The sequence below is a fragment of the Manis pentadactyla genome, chromosome 12 (assembly GCF_030020395.1).
Source record: "Manis pentadactyla isolate mManPen7 chromosome 12, mManPen7.hap1, whole genome shotgun sequence".
In the NCBI taxonomy this organism is placed as follows: Eukaryota; Metazoa; Chordata; class Mammalia; order Pholidota; family Manidae; genus Manis; species Manis pentadactyla.
The window spans coordinates 4,548,879-4,570,073 of record NC_080030.1 but is presented as its reverse complement, the minus strand read 5'-3'; the positions used below and the strand labels follow the sequence as shown (position 1 = coordinate 4,570,073).

The window sequence follows — 21,195 nt, the reverse complement described above, 5'->3', positions numbered from 1 at the left end:
CAAGGATGCAGATGACCGGGTATTCTCATTTATGTGCAGGTCCCCATATGACTGTGGGTGCAAGATCTTTCCATGCCAAGGAGGGGGATGAGCAAGCATACAAGCAGGTACACACACACACACACACACACACACATCTCCAAAGCCTCTCTACTCTCTAGAGGTGAAGTTTATATCCCATCCCCTTGAACCTGGACAAGGCTTTGTGACCACCATCGATTAGGAGTCCAGAGAACACTATGTGACTTCTGAAGCCAGTCAGAAAAATGCACGGCATTCCACCTTGCTCTCCTGGGATGTTTGCCCTTGGGGAACCCAGCCACCTTGCTGTGAGAAAGCCCAGTCAGACTATGGAGAGGGACTGATGCCCTTCTTCTAACCTGCTGCTGCTGAGTCCCCAGCCAGTAGTTGGCATCGACACGGCAGCCATTTGAGTGAGTCACCTTGAATATAGACCATGGCCTCCAGGTAAGATCCTCTGGTTGCTGCCCTGGGGACCTGAGACAAGCTGCCCTGCCACGCTCTGCCCAAAGTGCAACTTTGGGAGCAAAATAGCTATTACTTTAAGCCCCTAAATTTGTTACACAGCAGAAGCTAACTGATACACTTTGTCTCTCTAAACCTTGGTTTGAAAGGGAATAAAAGCTCAGGCCTTAGAGGGTTAGTGTGAGGGTTACATGTGACATGGCACGTGCCAGGCCCTCACAGTGCTCCACCTGTTAGCAACTTCAGCCCCTCCACTGCCAGCCCCAGGCTGCCAACTCCCCAGAATCCTTTCCTACAGATTCTCTGCTTTACACACTTGCACAATGTGCTCCCCCACCCTACCCCTGGACTGACAGGGGCTCCATTGTCAGGCACCCACTCTGAGCCACGCACTGCGCCCATAAGATCTTGAATCCTCACAAATGTCCATCCCTGAAGTGGGCACGCGGGGATCGTGGCAGAAAAACATGATCCCATGTTATAGGCGAGAAAGTCAAGGCTTGAGAGGGCGTGGCTTACTCAGCATTAGTTGAGTGGCACAGCCTGATCTGTCTGACTCTGGAATGCCCACCCCTCTCTCCCCCACCCCAGATTGATGTCCCTTCAGAGCCCACCTCCAACCCACACGTAGGAGCCCTTGCTCTCCAGCCCTCCTCCCACAGGGAGGTCAAAAAGGTACTCGGCAGAAACATGGCAGGACAATAATTTACTTATGGAGGGGGAGGCAGGTGGGGAGGGTTGGGGTGCAGCCCTTTGCCCACATGCTCTAGGGCTTCTTCCTCAGGAGTCACCATCCACTACCCCAGGAAATCAGAGTGGGTGGGAGCTGAGGGGGTGAGTTCAGGGAAGAAACGGGGGCTCACGGGAGTCAGAGGGCAGGCAGGGCTCATGGGGTCACAAGTGAGGGGAGGGCAGAAGTGAAGGGAGGCCCAGAGGGAAGGACCAAAAGTAAACCGGGCTTGCAGGACTGGGGAGGCAATGGGGTTTGTGGGCGGGGCCAAAGGTGAAGAAGTCAGGGGTGAAGGAGCGCTCATGGAGCTAAAGGTGGGGCTTCCAGGGTCAGAGGTGAAACAGGGCCCATAGGCGAGTTGAAGCTGGAAGAGCTCAAGGGAGTCAGAGGTAAAGTGGGGCTCCAGGGTCAAAAGGTGGCTGGGGTCCGAGATGAAGTGAGGTTCACTGGATTCTCAGGTATATTAGGGTCAAGATGAAGTAAAGGCTGTAGGGTTAGCAGGGCAGAGGTGAGTCACACTTGGAGAGGAAGTGTTGTTGGAGGTTTGGGGGGTTCTCTAAGGGGTCAGTGGTCAGCAGGCAAGGTGGAGTGCATACACGAGGTGAACCAAGCGGCCCTACGCCACCTCCTCCTCTGCCTCCTCCTCGAATTCGCCCTCCTCGGCCGTGGCGTCCTGGTACTGCTGGTACTCGGACACCAGGTCGTTCATGTTGCTCTCGGCCTCGGTGAACTCCATCTCGTCCATGCCCTCGCCCGTGTACCAGTGCAGGAAGGCCTTGCGCCGGAACATGGCCGTGAACTGCTCCGAGATGCGCTTGAACAGCTCCTGGATGGCCGTGCTGTTGCCGATGAAGGTGGAGGACATCTTGAGCCCACGGGGCGGGATATCGCACACGGCCGTCTTCACGTTGTTGGGGATCCACTCCACGAAGTAGCTGCTGTTCTTGCTCTGCACGCTCAGCATCTGCTCGTCCACCTCCTTCATGGACATGCGGCCTCGGAACACCGCGGCCACCGTCAGGTAGCGGCCGTGGCGGGGGTCGCAGGCGGCCATCATGTTCTTGGCGTCGAACATCTGCTGGGTGAGCTCCGGCACCGTCAGGGCGCGGTACTGCTGGCTGCCCCGGCTGGTGAGCGGGGCGAAGCCGGGCATGAAGAAGTGCAGGCGGGGGAAGGGCACCATGTTCACGGCCAGCTTGCGCAGGTCGGCGTTGAGCTGGCCCGGGAAGCGCAGGCAGGTGGTCACCCCGCTCATGGTGGCCGACACCAGGTGGTTGAGGTCCCCGTAGGTCGGCGTGGTCAGCTTGAGGGTGCGGAAGCAGATGTCGTAGAGCGCCTCGTTGTCGATGCAGTAGGTCTCGTCGGTGTTCTCCACCAGCTGGTGCACGGACAGCGTGGCGTTGTAGGGCTCCACCACCGTGTCGGACACCTTGGGCGAGGGCACCACGCTGAATGTGTTCATGATCCTGTCTGGGAACTCCTCGCGGATCTTGCTGATGAGCAGCGTGCCCATCCCGGACCCGGTGCCCCCGCCCAGCGAGTGGGTCAGCTGGAAGCCCTGCAGGCAGTCGCAGCTCTCTGCCTCCTTCCGGACCACGTCCAGGACGGCGTCCACCAGCTCGGCGCCCTCCGTGTAGTGGCCCTTGGCCCAGTTGTTGCCAGCTCCAGACTGGCCTGGAGGAGGGGACACGTGGGCAGGTGTGAGGAGACAGCTCACCCTCAGTCCCACCCTCAGCCATCCTGCTAGGAGAATAATAATAAAAAAATTAATTTATCATTGCTACTGTTAATTGTTCTCACTGCTTTGTTCTTCGCTGCCCTTCACCCAGCAGCCAGAAGGACAACTTGTGTTGTCCTTCTACTACCATTCCTGGGGACCTATTGTGTGCCATACCCACATAGGAGCTGAATATCTGCACAGACCAGAGAGGGTAAGTCACTTGTCCAAGGTCATACAGCAAGCCAATCCCTAGACCCTAGACTCTGTTAAAACCTAAAACAAATCATGCTCTGCCTTTCATCAAAATCATCTCACCAGAGCTCAAAACCAGTCCCATCTTGAATAAAAGCCCAAATCCTCTCTGAGGCCCAGGAGGTCCTGCACAACCTGCCCTGTCCCCTCCCTGCACTTCCCTCCTCCCACTTGCTCTCTTTGCTCCAGCCACATGGGCCTCCTCACTGCTCCTCCCACACACTAGGCCTGGTGCTGCCCCAGGGCCTTTGCATATGTTGTTCCTTCTGGCCCCCCACCCCAGGTACCCACATGACTGCCTTACCTTCAGGGCTCTGGGTAAGGCTTTTGTTTACTCACCTCAGAATAAACAAGATTTGAGCCAGGCAGTCTGGCTCCTGGGTCTTGTTATCAACCCTGTCTCCCAGAGGCCATAGAATCTCTTGACCAGACTGGAGCAGCCCATGGTCATCTTAGAATCCCCCATATCCTTTGGCCAGACTCATGTTGTCTTTCTACTACCATTCCTGGGGACCTATTATGCGCCATACCCACACAGGAGCTGAATCTTTGCACAGACCAGAGAGGGGAAGTCACTTGTCCAAGGTCATACAGCTTATCCTGTCAATCCCTAGACCCTAGACTCTAAACCATAACCCTGCCCTGAGGAGAAGTGCCTCGGGTGCTGGGAGTGGGTGGAGCCTGGGGTCTGAGACCAGGTGAGGGTGTGCAGCCAGGAGGCACCAGGAAAAGCTTCCTGGAAGGATGTTCAGTGTGTACACCCCTTCAATGTGAGTGCTACCAATGTGCCCTTTGTCTCTGCATATGCTGTTCCCTCGGTCTGACACATCTTTCCTCCCTTCCACGCCCCCTTGTCAGCCCACCTACTCACCTTTTAGGCTGCAGATATTCATAATGAAAACAACAAGAAATGCTAAATTCCTTTGTGCAAGTCATGCTTGTGCAAGAGCCTAAGTCCTTTACACATATGAATGGCTTTAAACCTCATAATCCTGAAATATGGGTCTTTTTATAATCTGTTTTAAAGACCAGGAGACTGAGGCATGGAGACCAAGGAGCCCGTTCACAATCCCTGAGCCCACTCCATCTGTGGCTGAATTTTACTATTCTCTTCCCTGTTGCCCAAGCCCCTCCACGAGGATGTCAGCTCCAGTGGGGCAGAGAACCCTGCCTGCTTTGTTCTCAGCATCTGGGGATACAGTAGGGCCTGGCATGCAGATTTTCTGTAAGTATTTGTGGAATGCATGAAATGCCAGAGCTAGTATTTTCATCCAGGTAGTCTGGCTGAGGTCCCTACTGTTAAGTTAAAATGTCACTTCCTTCAGAAGCCTTCCCTACCCCCCGCCTTGTAACAGATGCCTCCCCTGGGCTCCCACAGTGACCCATGTGTTTCTGCACACAGCCCTGACTGCCCTGTCTGCCTCCCCGACCGGGATGCGGGGCCCTGTGGTCACTGCTGGGCTTCTGATGCTAAGGTGGAGAATTTCCACCAGGTATTGGGAAGTGAAAGGAATGAGGGAGATTCCCATGCCCGCAACTCACCAAACACAAAGTTGTCTGGCCGGAAGATCTGGCCAAAGGGGCCAGAGCGGACCGAGTCCATGGTGCCGGGCTCCAGGTCCACCAGCACGGCTCTGGGAACATAATTTCCTCCTGCAGTGAAGCAGATGGAGGGCGGCTGGAGTGAGTGCCAGGACATCCTGCCCCCTCCCAGGCTCCCCCAGTCCTGCAGGTGCCCCCTGCACCCTACCTGTGGCCTCATTGTAGTACACATTGATCCTCTCCAGCTGCAAGTCACTGTCCCCGTGGTATGTGCCCGTCGGGTCGATGCCATGCTCATCACTGATCACCTCCCAAAACTACAGGGGCGTTGGCAGTAAGGATAGAGAAGGGCATTGCAAGGGGCCTGCCCCTACTGCTGCCTCCTGGGCCCAGGACCCCAGCCACCTCCCCACCTGCCACCTGCCCCCAGCAACATGAATGGGGGACCTAGAGGCATGGTGGGCAGGCAAGGATGAAGCAGCATGAGGCACGCAGTGGGGGTGGGGTGAAGCACAGTCACCACCCCAGCCTAGCCTGCTGGTGTCAGCCCGCCCCGGCTGCAGCCGCGGGGAGGGGCGAAGTCTCTTTGTGCGTGTGGAGGGGACAGTGGGCCAGCTGTGCAGCCAGCTGTGGCCAGCGGACAGTAGGCTGGGCCCAACTACCATCGGCCTCTTTGTTCCCAGTCTGGCCCTCCCCTTGCGCCCCTCCCCCACCGTCCCTGGGGGGGCTGGCTTCCTGCGGACCCTGGCCCCAAAAGGCCCAATGTGGGGAGCTCCGCGGGGTTCGCAGGCCCCGCTGCACCCTGTCGGCCGCCCCCCGGGGCCCGCCCCGTGCACCTTCGCCCCGATCTGGTTGCCGCACTGGCCGGCCTGCAGGTGCACGATCTCCCGCATGGCAGTGGCACGGAGGACTGACGCGGCGGCGGCGCTGAAACTGTGAGCTGCGGCGCGGGTGGGAGATGACGCGGCGGCGGCGGCGGCGGCGGCGAAGCACGGTCCCTGCGCCCCGGGGGCGCCTCTATATGAGCGGGCGGGGCCCGCGTCACCGCCGGTCACCGCCCCGCCCCGCCCCTGGCCCCGCCCCTGGCGGGAGGGCGTGGGGGTGGAGGCATCTCCCTCCCCAGCGGTTTGGAGACCCCCCGGAGGCACGGGCGGTCCCACCCCGAGAGGAAGGGGTGAGGCCCCTCGGGCGCCGTCAGTGCCATCTGCCCCCACCTCAAGCCGGCCCAGAGGTGGAACGGGAGGCAGGGAGAGCCGGCCTCTCCCCAACTCCCTTCCCTGCCTCGGTTTCTCGGCCCGCAGCCTCCGGTTCATTCCATTTAGGCCTCATTCTCCAGACCTTGCATTAACTTGGGGCGGAGGTGGGGGGCGCTCCTAGCGGGGTGCTCCGGGGTAGCGGTTTGGCAGAGGGGGCGGTGGGGTCCTGGAGACTTGCCTTGAAGCCGCGTAGTAAATAAAACTTTGATTTCCCTTCCGTGTTCGGGGATGCTCTCCATGGAAGCCGCTGGAGGTTGGGGGCGGGTGCTGTGGGCCTCCCCTGGTCAGCTGTGTGGGGCTCTGGGTCTGTGGCAGGTGGGGTCACCTCTGGCCTTGCTTGGGGTCGAACATCAAGGAGGAAGATTTATAGCTGGATTACCTATTGGGGGGGATAGAGAGCTCCCCCCAGATCAGCACCTTTGTGCTGGGTGTTACAATATACCGCGAGTCACAGCCCCACCTTCGCCTTTATTAGTTGTGAGACCTTGCATGGGCCACTCCGCCTCTCTGGGGTGGAATTCCTCATCTCCCAGATGGGGTCATCAAGAATGCCTTCCCTCTTGGGTGGTGAGGAGGGTGCAACGAGGTGGCCCCAGTCTCCCCTGCACAGAGTAAACAACACATTGTAGCAGTTAGTATTAGTTATTATCAGGGGCTGCACTAGACTTCTGTGCTGCCCCGAGTTGAAGGCCAGACCTCTTGGGGCCACTCCTCCTCATGTGTTGGCATTTCTTGATTTTTTAAAATATATCAAGAATCATAAAAAACATAAAAATGGAAGTGGCCCTGCTGGGAGGGGCTGATTTGGGGCTCAGCCGCCCAAAATGGGTTTTCCTGTGTCATCCCACCAGGCAAGGGCTGATTTAGGGTGTGGACTGAGCCCCGGAGAGGCAGGGCTCCCTGAATTAGCCCACCTGGGAACTGACCTCAGTCGGAGCATCACCGTGACAGCCCTCGGGAACAGGGGCAGAGGTGGGGCAGGGGGAGGGAATGGGGAGCAGGGGCAGCCTTCTGACACCTGGGCCTGCTGGGACCCGGCATTGCCTGAGATGGAGACATGTCAGAGATATAGAAAGCATGTAGGAATGCAGCGGGGGAGGGTTTGGGAGGGGTCTGATGTCACCTCACCCCATGGCTTCCCCATTCCCAGGCTGACCTCTCCTGGGCTCCTCTCCTAGGGGATCGAGTGACAGGTGGGCCCACAGCTTGCAGGTAAGCAGACCCTCTCTGGTACCACAGTGTCACCTCCCACCCAGCAGGCCATCAAGGCTCCTTGCAGGAATCAGAAGACTGTGTCATGGGGGTGGAGCCAACAGGCCAAGACCTGACTGTAGCCCTGTAGCCAGTGAACAGAGCCAGGGACAAGAACAGGAGCTGGATGGTGGGCTGGGAGAGTCGGGTTTCCTGTCCCTAGGAGATGGCTTGCATAAAGATGGCCTGCTGCAGACAGGCAGCTCCTTAAAGCCCCCTAGAGGGATTCCACCCCGGGGCTGTGCTACTGTGCCTACCTGTCTGTCCAGTCCCAGGCAGCCACGGGGTCAGGCAGGACAATCTACCTTGCCACTTTTGTATGGAAATGGATTTCAGCATCTGAAGAGGGTACTGGCTGTGGCCCCCGAAGCATCGCTGTGAAAGAGCTCAGAGTTGGAGGGAGGGTTCCCTAAGCAGTTAGGTGGGTCCCTATGGCAGGCTCATACTGTGCCCAGTTCTGCCAGTGTCAGAATGCCAATCAAACCAAGTCAGCCTTACCAGGGAGTCCTCAAAAAGTAGGCACTGTGGCTCCTAGCTTTGAGATGGAAAACAGAACAACAACAACAAAAAATCCCTTTTTTAAACACCAGGTTAATTTACCTCCTTGGTATGAACAGAACAGGAAAGTGGCTGTTGTCCATTGAAGCAGAAAGCAGGCATCAGCATTTGGGGAACACTCACGAGGTGGGGGAATTCCTGGAGATCCAGAACATTCTGCTCATTAATTCTGCGGTCTGCAAAACCAGGGAAAGGCCCGCCTCCTCGTTGCGTGTGACCTGTCATATCGGGGGCCACATTGCCACCTGCTCTGGGAGCTCCACAGCATTGCTGACATGCAACGCACACCCCAGTCCACCCCAGGGGACGGAGGAAGTCTGTTTTGTCCATTAGTAATGTTTGACATTTAGGCCAGATCCTGTTTGACATTAAGTCCTTTGAGTGTATCAACTTGTTTATGTTTTAACTCATGAAACCACGATGTTACAGAGGCAGGTGCTGTTCGCGTGCCCATTTTACAGGAGAGGACAGGGAGGCTGGAGGAGGTTGAGTATCTCACCATGTCACATTCAGTTAAAGCTGGGAATAAAGCCCGTACCTCCCAGCTCCAAAGCCCCTGCTTTTTTATTACTATAGGAGGCAGCAGTTACTTTAACCTGGTCTTAAAAACAGAAAGTAAGGCTGGCAGTTGAATGACTGTCTTTCAGGAAGACAATGTTGCTGGTGTGAGCTGTGTGACCATCACGTGCTCCGTGGCCTGGGCCTCTGTCGGTGTCACAGTACGGGGACTCTGGGCTGGCTCCGATGTGTGCCATCCCATTCCGCCGCCTGAGTCTGCGCTCTTTGTCCACTGGGGCCACAGGTCAGACTCCTTTCCGGAGGCTCCCCCTCTCCCCGGTGCCTCCTACCACCTCACCAGCCAGCCCTCAGGCCCACACCTCAGCTGGGTGGGATTTCCCTTCCCTTTGCCCCGATGGGGCCGGGCCTTGGGCATGGACCCGGCCTGGCACGGGCCCTCTCCAGCTGCAGGGAGGGGGAGACAGAGGGTTCTGGAAATTGCTGTTCCAGCACAGGACACTGAATGAGCCTTAAGAAGAGACAGGCCCTCCCCATTCTTGCCTTCCAACTCCAGGGGCACACATAAGCTCTATGGAAACTGCCCAGCACTGCTGGCACCGAGCACTGCTGGGGGCCCAGAGAACAATGGCACATTCTTTGGCCTTGCTGGGTGTGTGACCTGCCTCCTGCCAACACTCACCACCAGATACAACACAGAGTACATCCCAAAAGCGTGCTCAGAATAGAAGGATTTTCTGGGAGATGGGCAGGGGAGGGCTGACATCAGCTGGGGCTGGGGTGGGGTGTAGATGCCTCCTGGGTCCCCTCCCCACTCACTCACTTGCCTGGCCTTGAGGACCTCCTCCAGTGCCCGGTGCGGTTGTGTTTAGTGATGTAACCACTCTCACAGTGGAAGGAGGCTGGGTCAGGCAAGCACACAGCCAGGAAGTGGGGCTGCAGGTGGCCTGTGACCTTGGCAATGCCAGTCAGGAGCATCTGGCCATGCTGGCAAACATGAAGGTGTCCAGCTGCTTGTAGACCATGACCACGTAGGTGCTGCTCATGAGGGCCTGCGAGCTCAGTTGCAGGCCCTGGGCATGGATCATCTCTCCGGGCTGACCTCTGGGGCCACACTGGATGGGGTGGGATCACTGCTGAGGGCAGGGCTGGGGGCAATAAGAGTGGGAAATCCTCAACCCTTGGTCTCAGGGAGGGTGGTTTCCCACTAAACCAGGTAAAGGGTGGGCTTCTCATTTCATCACACACATAAAAATGGGCAACTTCTTCCACCCCTGTGCCTCACTAAGGCAAGGGGCAAGGCTTCCCATTTTACCAACAAAAAAGGGTGGGACAATCCCCTACTTTATGGGCAGTAGTCCCATATTTAAAAGGGGTGGGACTTCCTGTTATATCAAGAAAAGGGGTGGGACATCTCCCTGGTTTATGTCAGACATAGGCAGGATTTCCTGTTTCAAATGGGAAAGGAGCTGGGCTTCCCGTTATACCAGGATGAGAGGATAGACGTCCTCCCAGATGCCTGCAAATGGTGGGACTTCCCTTTTTACCAATAGAAAGAGGAGGGCTGTCCCCTCTGTGATTAAAAGGAGATTTCCCAACTCCCCAGAAAAGGGGCAGGACTGCATCCTGCCTTATGCTTAGAAGGGCTGGGGTTTCCTTGTCAACTGGGGGGAAAGGGCTGAACTTCCTGTTGTGCCATGAATAAGGCAGCGAACTGGGCCTTTTCTCTACTCTCTGTCAACAAGGGGTGAGCCTTATCTTTTCCCTTAGTAGAGGGGCTCTACTCATTGAGCAGAGAGTTTTCCCATTTCATTAGGAAAAGGGGTGGTACTTCCTCCCACCTTAGGCTTAGAGTAGGCTTACACCCTGCCAAAAAAGGGGTGCATCTTGCCCAAGGCATATCACTACCGCATGGGGTGAAAGTGGCCCACCTCTTACCATGAGGATGGCCACTAGGCCAACGGTGATGAATGCTGAGCCCTCGTTGATGTGATGGGCCACACAGGGTATCTGATAGTGGTGTCACTGCAGATCCCCAGCTTCTGCAAGGCCAAGACCACGTGTGTAAATTTATCGACTACTGCTGGGGACATTGGGGAGCGATAGGGTGGGCGCGCCCACGGGGACAGGGATTAGAGCTCACGAGCTGGGCGGGGCCACAGCAGGTAGAAGAGGGCCTGGATGGTGACCCCGGGGATGAGGGCAGGGGGGGATCGCATTGTAGGGCGCTACTCAGAAGGCCAAGGGGGCGGGGCCTTCCTGAGAAAGTGGGCAGGGGAAACTGAGGCCTCTGTCGCTCCATTATTAGCCAGGAGCTCCCATTCCACACCAGGGACTTGGCAGCTTTGAGGTAGGGTCTTGATAGTGTGGTTGGGGCCTGGAAGAAGGTAGAACGGAACAAATGGGGCGGGGTATAAGGGAATAAGACAAAATGGTTAGGGACCCGCAGTCCGTGGAGGCCCCAAGGAAGTTAGACTAGGGATGGGGATGGTTCGAAGGCCTGGGAAGGGGAGGGAGCGGAGGACCCAGGAAAGGGGCCAGGATTTTGGCAGGGGAGGGAGCGGAGGACCCAGGAAAGGGGCCAGGATTTTAGATAGCAGGCTATAGAAGCGCGGCGCCTGGGGAGAGGGTGGTGCTGGACTAAGCAAGGTAGAAGAGTGGATCCGGTCGGAGAGAGGGCAGGGCCCGGGAGAGTAAGGCGGGGGAAGTGGGCGGAGCTTAGGGAGAACAACGTGGGTGGGTGGGCGGGGCCGGAGAGTGGGCAGGGCCTGGGAGACTGAAGACGGGGAAGTGGGCGGAGCCTAGGGAGAACGGCGAGGAGAGTGGGCAGGGCCCGGGAGGCTGAAGGGTCGGAATGGGCGGAGCTTAGGGAGAAGAGCGAGGGGGAGTGGGCAGAGCCCGGGGGACTGGCGTCGGCCCTGGAAGGCGCAGGCCCACCTTTCTCGGAGTCCTGCGGGTCACAGTCAGGTCGGAGGTGCTGATAATCCTCCAGGGCCAGCAGTCTTCCCCCTGGGTATTCCGGCCTTGGGCGATTCTCAGCGGTCATTTTTCTGGCTGAGAGCCTTGGCCGGGCGGGCGGGTCCTCTCCGCTTCTCGTCAACTGTCAGCCCGCCCCGCCGGCGCCCTCGCCGCGCCTCATTGGTCGGACGCGGACCAATGGGAGTGCTCCTCCTGGCTCCCTGGGTCTTCCAGCTGCCCCAGAGCAGCAGGTGCTCACAGTGGAGCGGGGCCCGCGGGCTAGGGTCTCCCGTCCATTCCTGCTTCCCCATCCTGTTCGTGCGTCCGAGGCCCTGCCTGATCTGCCTCCGGCCGCCCGTCTCCTCGCTCCCCGGCGGCCGCGCTCCTTCCTCTCCGGGTTTGCATTTGATGCGGAAGACCTGCAACCACCTTTTCCTCCTTTCAGCCTATGCCCCTCGCCGCCAGCCCCCACTCGGTGCAGCCCTGGAGAGGCGCCTGCTCCACCAGTGGGCGCCCGCGACCTGTCCTGGGTGCTGCTGCCGAGAAAAGGGCCCCAGAGGTTCCTTAAGGGAGGGACAGGCCTGCAGAAGGAGAACCTAGGTCCCCTCCGGGGATCGGGGGAGGCCTGGGCGGTTTGAAGGATGGGGCTTGGGTCTCCACTGGAGGAGGGTCCCGGCCACGTTATTTTGTACTTTGTGCCTTTGTTTCAAGTGCCTTACGTGTCTCTCCAGGTGGTCCTGCGACAGTGTATGACTTGTATGCCTTCGGTGGTGTGTGCGTGACTGGTGTGTGTCTCTGCTTGCACGTCCCAGAGTGTTTGAGTGTCCTTGAGGCTGTGATGGGCTAGTGGGTGTGTGTGACCATGGCCTCGGGTGTGTCCCTGTCCTTGTATATCTACAATTGTGGCTCCAGGCATCTGTCTCTGTGCATATGCCTGTTGTGTATGTCCATGTCTATACTGGCATGTGTGTGATGGTGTGTCTGCGACTGTTCTATTCTCTGTGTGCTTGATCGGATATGCCCTGAATATGTATCTTTGTGTCCCTGTGTGTCCTTGTGCGTGCCTGTTGGCTGCCTTTGGTGGCTGCTCTTGTGTATGTATGATGATCTGTCCAGGTATGTCTCAGTGTGTGTGGGTGAGCGAATGTGACTGTGTTTCTTTGTTTATAGCCTGAATGGAGGTGTCGTCTGTAACCCCTGTGTCTGTTTGCTGGCTCCCCTCCTGAGTTGGAGAGTCCCTTTCAGGTGGCAGCTCTGCCGGGACTTCCTTCCTAGGGCAGGCTGGCTTGCTTCCCAGCAGAATGAGCCGGCTTCTCATGAGCCAGGCTTCTTCAAGAGGTCCTCGGAGACCCACCCTGGTCTGCCTGGGTCTTCCCCATCTCTCTGTCCTTCCACTGCCCTTAGCAAGGAAACACCATTTCCTGCCTTTGATGTCACTGGTGCTAAATTTTCCCTTCCAAACAGCTCAGGCCACTGGTTTCTTTCTTCATGTATGCACACCTGCTCATGATTCTAGGCTTAACTAAAAAACCAAAACAAAGCAAGTCATGGTGAGAAACACACGGAAAATGCAAGTGGGCAAAAACACATAGAGCGAAAGCATCACATTCTCTTACCATGTGAGTCCCCTGCTTCTTACACACCTTCCAAAAATGTGCTATGCAAACATCTCTGCTCTGAAAGAAAAGCCACATTCTACACATAGCATCCTGCAGCTTACTTTGTTTTCTTAGCCCTTAGAGATCTCTATCAAGCCCCAAAGAGGGAACTCAGCCTTCTCTACAGCTCGATCACCAAACCGATTCTCAAACAATAATATTAACCTTCAAAGTGCCAGGTATTTTAGCAGCAAAAATGGGTTTATTTGGGAATAGTAGAGAATCGCAACTCAGGACACGCCAGTGGTGACAAAGCCATCAGCAAGCCCAACAAGGGAGGGAAAGGGACTTATTTCATGCAGGAGGAGGAAGTTGGGAGGACTTCGGAGAGCAAGAATTCAGGTGATGACGGGCGCTCAGTGGTGAGTTGCTGGGGTAGTCGATTTCTTGTAGAAGATACAATGTGTATCTTTCCTTCTTGGGGCCTGGAGTTGATGGGTCTTTCCTTTTGAGTATTCTTCTGTTGGGGTCTGTGATGAACAGTTCTTCCCATAACTGACGTGGAGTGGTACAGACTCCTAGCCTCCCAACTTCCCTTTTGTGCGGTTTCCCTTTATTAATTACTGCTGTCCCACTGGCAGCAGTATGGCTAACCCAATAGAGCACTTTCTGTGTTCTGACTCCCTAGGCTGGACAATAATCCTATTAGGTGATCCCTGGTAATTAGCCACACTTCCCAGATGGGAAAACTGAGGCACAGAGGTGGAGGAATTTGCTCAAGATCATAAAACTAGCAAGAGACAGAGATGAGATTTGAAGCCAGGTGGCTGGGATCTAGTCTCATCTAGAAACACACCCATACATGCATGGATCGCCCACTTCCTCAGCCCTGAACAAGCAACATTGGAAACATGCAATTCTAGAGTACCTGGATACGCACCCCAACTTCACAAAGCTTAATTGCTTTGCCCCACCATGCCTGGCACTACAGTGCTGAAGGTGCGCATGCTCCTGTGCTGGGCTTGGGTTTTCCTGGTCTATGGAGGGCTGAAAAATCAAGGCACGTCTCCTGAAGGAGGTGACTTCTCCTTGGGCCTCAGAGGGGGAGGAGGAATCCTCCTTCCTGTTGCTTCCTGTCCAGTCCTTCCCATGAGCCCCATGAAGGTGATAGTGAGGATTCAGGTCCTCCCCCTAAAGTGGGAAAGCTAAGGCCCTCGGGGTGATGGCTGAGCACAGAGGTGTGACTCCATGGGGCGTGGTGTGCTAGGAGGATGCTGCTGAGAGTCCCGTGGTAGGTGGTGCCGCTTGGCTCAGATGTCCCGACCACAGCAGTACGTCATGGTGCTCCCTGCCTGTGGCCTCAGCCTTCCCCAGACTACCAGGCTTCCTTTCCCCTCCCTGAAGGGGGGGTGGGTACAGAACTCTGTCAAGCCCCTTGGCGTGGAAAGGAGCCCAGTTACTGTGAGTCCTTGGCTAAGTGGCTTCAACCTTGGTTTCTACATCTACCTATAGGGGATGATGGTGTACTGGAATTGTAGAAAAGATTCAGGGCTCCTAATAATGCCAGCTCACCTTTCTGGAGCGTTTCCTATGTGCCTAGCATTGTGCAAGCTCTCAACCACTCTGAGATCGATTATAATCCCATTTAACAAGTGTGGGCTCAGAGAGGTGAAGCAGCTTGTCCAAGATCACACAGCAAGAAATTGGAGAGCTGAAATGTAAGACTCTAGAGCTGAGGCAGCAATGTTTTCTGAAATGGACCAGAGGGAATAAATATTCTAGGCTTTGTGGGCCAGACAGTCTCTGTTACAAGGATTCAACCCTACAGTAGTATTGCAAAAGTGGCCCTAGACAACACGAGACAACACGTAAATGAATGAGTGTGGCTGTGTGCCAATAAACCTTTACTTGTGGACGTTGAAATTTGAACAGTAGGTAACAATTTTTTGAGCAAAACAATAAGCAAGCGAACAAGGGGACTAGAATATTTCAGGTGGTGGAAACTGCTAGCTAGAAAATCACACAGGGTGATGTCACTGGGGCCTGAGGGAGGGGCACTTTCCTTTGGGCAGTTGCAGAAGGTGATGTTTGTAGTCTCCCTAATTCTACTTTTTGTTATTTTTGTCATCTGGGGCAGTCCTTGGCTGTGGCCTGCTGTGGGGTAGGGTTCAGTAATATCCAGATTGGCCCATGGCCTGTGAGCTTCTGGGCACAGCAAGGATATCAGGGGAGAACCTTTTGGCCTCAGTATCTTTAAATCTTTTTTCCTGATTGGTCAGATTCCTCGGAGATGGACTTTTTACCATCTCATCTTCCATGTCCTGGATGTCTAGTGGGGACAAGGCTTGAGGGGGGTAAATTTCAACCCCTGCATTCAAGCTCACAGGTCTGTTTAACCTGTTTTCTCTGTGATTCCGCTACCTTCCACTGCATTCCTCTAACCAGAAACGGCTGTTTCCACTCTCTGGAGGAAAAAAATACAAAAAAGAAAAACCCCCAAACCACCAGCGGCTATCTACCTGATGAGGAGGGGAGCTGTCTCTCTGGGGGACGTTAGCTTCCGCAAACTCTTCTGTGTTAGCTGTCACCCACCACATTCTCTTTCCAAGTTGGCACCAATAATTTGAAGCCCTGAGGGGAAGGGAAGATTATATTTGGCTTTCCACACTGCTGGTTTATGATTCTGGTTTAGGTTCTAAAACCAGCGCTTCGTGCTCACTACAGTGGGATTTCAGGACGGAAAGTGGAGTCTGATGCTCAGTTTATCATCTCTACCAGGAAGGAAAGCTGGAACCAAGGTGTGGATGGGGTGGAGGTCTGCTGGCTGCCTACCTGGGGGAAGAACATTCCAGGCTGAGAGACAGCAGATGCAAAGGGCAACCTTGGTGCAGTGCAGTGTGTTTCCAACCCGCACAAGCATCAGAATCTCTTGGAGGGCTCTTTCAAACACTGATCGCTGGGCTCCGACTCCCAGTAGGTCTACATGGGGATGGTAGACTATGCATAGCTAACAAGACCCCCCAGGTGAGGCTGTCGCTGCTGGTTGGGCATCACACTTTATATTTGTCAATAGCTTCACAACGGAAGCACTTAGCACCTGCACAGCCACACAAGCTGGTATCATTATTGCTGTGGCCCCGTAAGTCCCCAGGGAGGCCCAATACAATAAGATCGACCGCAGCACCAGCATCTGATACTTGTACAGTTGCACCAAAATTCCCCTACATTTCCCGGGCTGCAGGTGGAGGGTTGAGATCTCTTGCTCCATTCACTCTCCCGTTTTCCATAGGGAACATGAAGCCTGGAGGGGGTCAGGAGTTAGCCATTGTCCACTAGGCTGGTCTAGGCAGAGCAGGGCTTCTGTGGAGCCCAGGGCTTTTCCAGGGCCGCCCGTCTCTCAGTCCGGTGTTGCTTCCTCTTTTTGGGCCCAGTGTTTTGCCTGCTGCCTTTCTGCTCCTCCTCCCGCCCCCGCCTCCATCACGGGAGAGCAAACGGGAAATTTGGGTTTCCTAGGCCTTACTCAAGACTGTCTTTTTCCTAGAAGGGGGATTTCTCCACCTGGACTCTCCAGCCTTCTGCTTGTGGGGTCCCGAGGGGGGCTCTTGACGGGAAGCTGCTAGGTGGGTGGGTGGGGGCAGGCCAGAGAAGGCTCCGGGGTCCTGGGGAAGGTGTGGGAGGGTGAGGGGAGGCTGAGCATGGCATTCAGGATTCCACTGGAGGCTTATGTCCCGGAAGAGAAGGGGGCTTAGGCCTGGCTGTCCTCGGACCGCTCTGCAGAAGTGCTGGATTTAGGGGATCCCTGGGAGAGGCCCCCAGGACGGGGTGCTAGGGAATGACCAGGAGGAGGGGAAAGAGAGAAAGAGACTGAGAGACTCAGAAAGCCGGAGACAGTCGGAGACTTACATTGACAGAGGGAACCCGGAGGCTCAGGTGAGAGACAGGAAGGAGGGAGAGCAGACGAAGCACAGGGATTGGGGGGCGACCGGGAGGGAAAGGCGGTGGACAGGTGATGAAATCTAGAGAAGAGAAAGTCGGGGAAAGTTCTAAGAGGAGGTGGAAGAGACGGGGCGGGGCGCCGGGATCCCCCACCCCACCCCGCCCCGCCCCGGAAAGCGGGACTCGGGAGCGGCTATAAAGTGCACCGACAGCGCCCGGGCCGCAGTCCTGCTGCTGGCCATGCCCGCTAGCTCTGACGCCGGCTCGGACCCCGAGGCCGCGCGGCCGCCCGCGACCTCCGCCCGCGCCTGCCACCCGCTGCCCTGGGCCCTGAGCGCCGCGCTGCTGCTGCTCGCCGCCGTCTGCGCCTACTGCGCGCTCCGCTCCTGGGCCCCCGGCGCGCCCGGCCCCGGCCCCCCGCCCGACGCCCAGACCCCCGCCAGCCTGGAGCTCCCGCCCGACGCCGGCGCTCGCCTCCCGGCCGCCTCGCAGGTAAGACGCTCCCCGACCTGGGCCCCGGGGTCCCCGCTGCACCCCCACTTCCCCAGAGGATCCCCCTTCTGTACCCCCTGCCGCGGGATCCCCACCGCGCCTCTCGGACGCCCGAGGGCACCCCTTCTTTATCCAGGACGTTGGGGGGCACCGCTTCATCGCGGACCCCGAGAACACCGCTTTTTATACCTCAGACAACGGAGGGGACTCCCACTTTCTTTTTTGGCTCCCGGAGAACCTCGCCTTTCTCCCGGGCGTTCGGGTACCCCGCATGTCCTCCCAAGGCCTCCTGGAGCGAACCTCTTTTCCCTCCTGAATCCTCGGGTTGCTGGCTTGGCAGACCCCACGGGCAGGTTGGGCCACCAACCTCGGGGGGACGGATGTGTTCCTTCGGACCAGGTCGGGGAGGGGGCGTGAGCTCAAGGCCTGCGCACACCCCAAGGGACCCCTGTTTTCCCGGGCGCGGCAGGAGCCTGCATCCACGTTCCCCCTTTCTTCTCTCCACAGGGTGTGTTCGCGCAGCTGGTGGCCGGGGATGGTGAGTGTCCTGCGCCATCCCCCACTTGGTCCCGTCGGGGGCACTTTAAGAAGTTGTCCCGGGACAGGGTGGCCTCCCCTCTCCGAGAGATACTCCATCTCTTTGAACCTCGTCTGTCCTCTTTCTGATCTGCCCGGGACCCATTCTAGGTGTCCTGACCTCCATCTGTGCCCACTTCAGACCCCCACCCTCTCAGAGCTGGGGCTTGATCCGCAAGGCCCAGCGTGGACCCTTCTCCCCACCCCGGTTGCCCCTTTCCCGTCCGGAAGCCCTCCTCCTACCCTTTCCGTAGACTTTCTCCCCACCAGCCCAGCCCCCGCGCCGTCGGAGGCCCTTCCTCCTCCCCTCCCCCGCCCTCTGTCGGCTGAGGCCCCTCCTGTCTGCCCATCTCCCCCCACTCCACTCCCCTCTCCTTCGAAGTCCCTCCCCTCCCCTCAGTCCGTCCCACTCTTCCCATGCCCCTTCTCCGGCTCCCTCCGGTTTCCGCGCTCCTGGGAGACCCTCCTCTTCCTCACCCACCTCGGGGTCCCTTCTCCAGCCTCACCTCTCTCAGCGTCCTTCAAAGACCCCTCCCCACTTTTGCCTCTGGTCCTGCCCGCCACCCTCTCCCCAGGGATGCGCCCAGCCCCACAACCCGAGCTCAGCATAGCCTCCCTTCCTTCCGCAGTACTGCTGACCGAGGGGCTCCTGAGCTGGCACAGTGACCCGGGCCTGACAGGCGTGTCCCTGGCGCCAGGCCTGAGCTACGACAGACACACGCAGCAGCTGCTGGTGGCCGAGCCTGGCATCTACTATGTCTTCTTGCGCCTGGGACTGCGGCGTGTGGTGGCCGGCTCCGGCTCTGCCTCCAGCTCTGTCTCGGTCACCCTGCACCTGCAGCCGCCAAACTCCGGGACCGCTGCCCTGGCTCTGACCTTGGACCTACCACCTCCATCCTCGGAGGCCCTGGACTCTGCTGCTGGTTTCCAGGGTGGCCTGCTGTACCTGGGTGCAGGCCAGCGCCTGAGCGTCCACCTGAGCGCTGGGCCTGGGGCGCACTCTGCCTGGCAGCTGGCACAGGGCGCCACAGTGCTGGGCCTCTTCCGAGTGGGAAGTCCTCACTGAACGCCCGTCCCCCCAGTGACAGACTGAATCTTGCCTTCCTTGGTTGGGGCCTCTTTGATGGCTCCCTCTCTTCTACCTCACCTGGCTGGGCAAGGGGTCCCCGCTGCTGACTCCCTCCTGGAAGACTCTCTGGTTACTCTTTCACTCCTGCCTCAAGCCGAACTCTTGGTATTTATTCTGAGCCTGAGCTCAAAAGTGTAGTTTATATTAATCAAGTCAGTTTATATTTATTGAGCATCTGCTACATGCTAGGCACTGTGCAGGGCTAGACAAACATCAGCAAACCAAACAGACCCCTGCTCCCAAATCCTTATTTATATTAATATATGAAATAAAGACTCACCCCCGGCCCCCTTGTGCTATTCATGGGGCTAGCTTTTAGGGGACTTAGTAACTATGCTTTGTGAGTTTCAGTCATTCATGCAACTTCTATTGAGCATCTCCTGTGTAGCAGGTCCTATTTTAGGTGTTGGACACACCAGGAACAAGAGACAAAAAACTGAAGGTCTAGTTCACTAACTGGACATTATGACTATGATTACTGATTCCTCTGTCTTGAGCATTTGCTATATGGTAGACAGTGTGTTACTTTATTCAAGATTCAGGTAACTACCATATGTTTTAGGGGTTTTATTATTCCAATTTTGCTGTTCTCTGTGGTAGCCAGGTTATTTCCGTTGTATCTGCCAGGTGGAAACTATAATACTGTTCCCCAGGACACTGCTTGCCAGCTGTGTTAGTGATGTCACACTGGTAATTTAAAGTCAGCCACAGAAATCAACAATGTAAGTTAGGCTTGATCTAGTGTTTGTTGACCATCTATACATAAAGTTCTGGAGAAATTGATGTCAAATATTAACATTCAACTTAATGTTACATTGAGAATAGCACACAAGAAATGGAGGAAGTCTTTGTTTACAGTTTTCAAGCCATTATCTGATTAGGCAAAGCAGTTGCTGACATCACTGAAAAGCAAGTGTGGTGTAGAGACATCTTCATTCCATTTCATCTTAGGCTGTAAAGGAGAAAATCCATCTACGTTCTCTGGTTTGTCACATGGCGACCATAGGTTGGCTGTGGGTACAAGGGGAAACAACGGAGGGCATTCTGTAGGAATCAACTGGCTATATGGGATTTGCAGTGAGGATTATATTATACATGCAAATTTTGTGCTACATACCATTTATACTGGTAAAATTTATAGTAAATACACGTCCATCTTAGCCCTTCTGGAGAGCTGGTTAAAACTACTTGCCCTCACACCACTGCCCACTTCCAGACCTGGCGAGTTCTCCCAGCTCCATAACACCTGCTACCCTGCAGATCTGATCATTGGTCGGTAGAAAGCAGCTGGACGGTGGCTGCTTATTAACCTAGGGCAAAAGAGGATGGTGGGGGTGGGGAAGTGGGGGAAGAAGTCGCCTCCAAGCCAGACAGACCTTCATGGCGTTAGAAGGGCTGGGAGGAGACAGGTGGGGTTGGGAGGGTTTGGCCCACACTGGCCATCCAGGAGGTGGTGAACATTCGGACGTGGAGGTGAATGCCATTTGACCCATCTCTACCCCTTTTCAGTTTGTCCCTCTTAAGAGTGGGCTGAACTGATATGTAGCTGACACACGTAAGTTAGGCCACCTGAGTCATTAAATTATTAATCTAGTTCCCAATTACCTGGCAAATGCCTGTCCCCCACCCCACCCCCACTCCTCACCCACGTACCTCCATTGCTGGTGGCTTTCTCTGGTCGCCTAGGAAGGCCCCTATGACCCAGCATCCAACCCTAGCACTTGCCGCATCCCTGCGATTGGTGGAGGAAGGGCGGTGGCGAGAACTGCCAGTCAAGGGCCAGCGTCAGATCGGATTGGTCAGCGTCTGCCTACATTCGCCGCTGCCTAGTTTGAATAGCAGCCTAGGCAACAGTTGACGCATCTCCTCCGGCTCAGCCTATTGGGCCATGGCTGACACGTGACTCCAACTGGGCCAATCAGATCTCCCTCGCAGGAGCCCGGGCTCCCCAGACCGTGTGGAAGCGAAGCGTGGGAGGGTCCCTGCGCAGAGAGACAGGAGGATGAGCGGGGACGCACAGGTGAGACCACAGAGCCCCAGGCCGACAGAGGGGCTGCCCGGGTGCCCTGCTCGCCGCTCCCTGGTGACATGGGATACACTAGTGCATTAGTTTCTAGGGCTGCCTTGACAAAGTCCCACAAACTGGGTGGCTTAAAAAAAGACATTTATCGTCTCCCTTTTCTGGAGGCCAGAGT

At 56.4% G+C, this 21,195-nt stretch overlaps 2 protein-coding genes and 1 long non-coding RNA gene across 4 annotated transcripts; 1 reads left to right on the top strand and 2 right to left on the bottom strand.

The window, feature by feature from the left end:
* Positions 1–1,173: 1,173 nt before the first annotated feature.
* On the bottom strand, positions 1,174–5,726 carry TUBB4A (tubulin beta 4A class IVa). Its single transcript, XM_036895731.2, has 4 exons — positions 5,567–5,726; positions 4,939–5,047; positions 4,731–4,841; positions 1,174–2,890 (listed from the first exon to the last, which is right to left on the bottom strand). The coding sequence occupies exons 1-4, from the start codon at positions 5,621–5,623 to the stop codon at positions 1,833–1,835; spliced, it is 1,335 nt and encodes a 444-aa protein (XP_036751626.1). The 5' UTR covers positions 5,624–5,726; the 3' UTR covers positions 1,174–1,832.
* A 516-nt stretch (positions 5,727–6,242) lies between these two features.
* LOC130680004 (uncharacterized) lies at positions 6,243–10,852 on the bottom strand. 2 transcript variants are annotated; one of them, XR_008992996.1, is made up of 5 exons: positions 10,250–10,852; positions 7,495–9,459; positions 6,913–7,258; positions 6,447–6,588; positions 6,243–6,322 (listed from the first exon to the last, which is right to left on the bottom strand). It is a non-coding gene; the product is annotated as an uncharacterized LOC130680004 (long non-coding RNA). The 2 variants fall into 2 exon arrangements; XR_008992997.1 differs by having other exon boundaries at positions 6,249–6,588; positions 6,913–7,030; positions 7,143–7,258.
* Positions 10,853–16,868: 6,016 nt separating this feature from the next.
* Positions 16,869–19,312, top strand: TNFSF9 (TNF superfamily member 9). The gene is made up of 3 exons (XM_057489510.1): positions 16,869–17,295; positions 17,803–17,833; positions 18,501–19,312. The coding sequence occupies exons 1-3, from the start codon at positions 17,044–17,046 to the stop codon at positions 18,935–18,937; spliced, it is 720 nt and encodes a 239-aa protein (XP_057345493.1). The 5' UTR covers positions 16,869–17,043; the 3' UTR covers positions 18,938–19,312.
* The last annotated feature ends 1,883 nt before the right edge of the window (positions 19,313–21,195 follow it).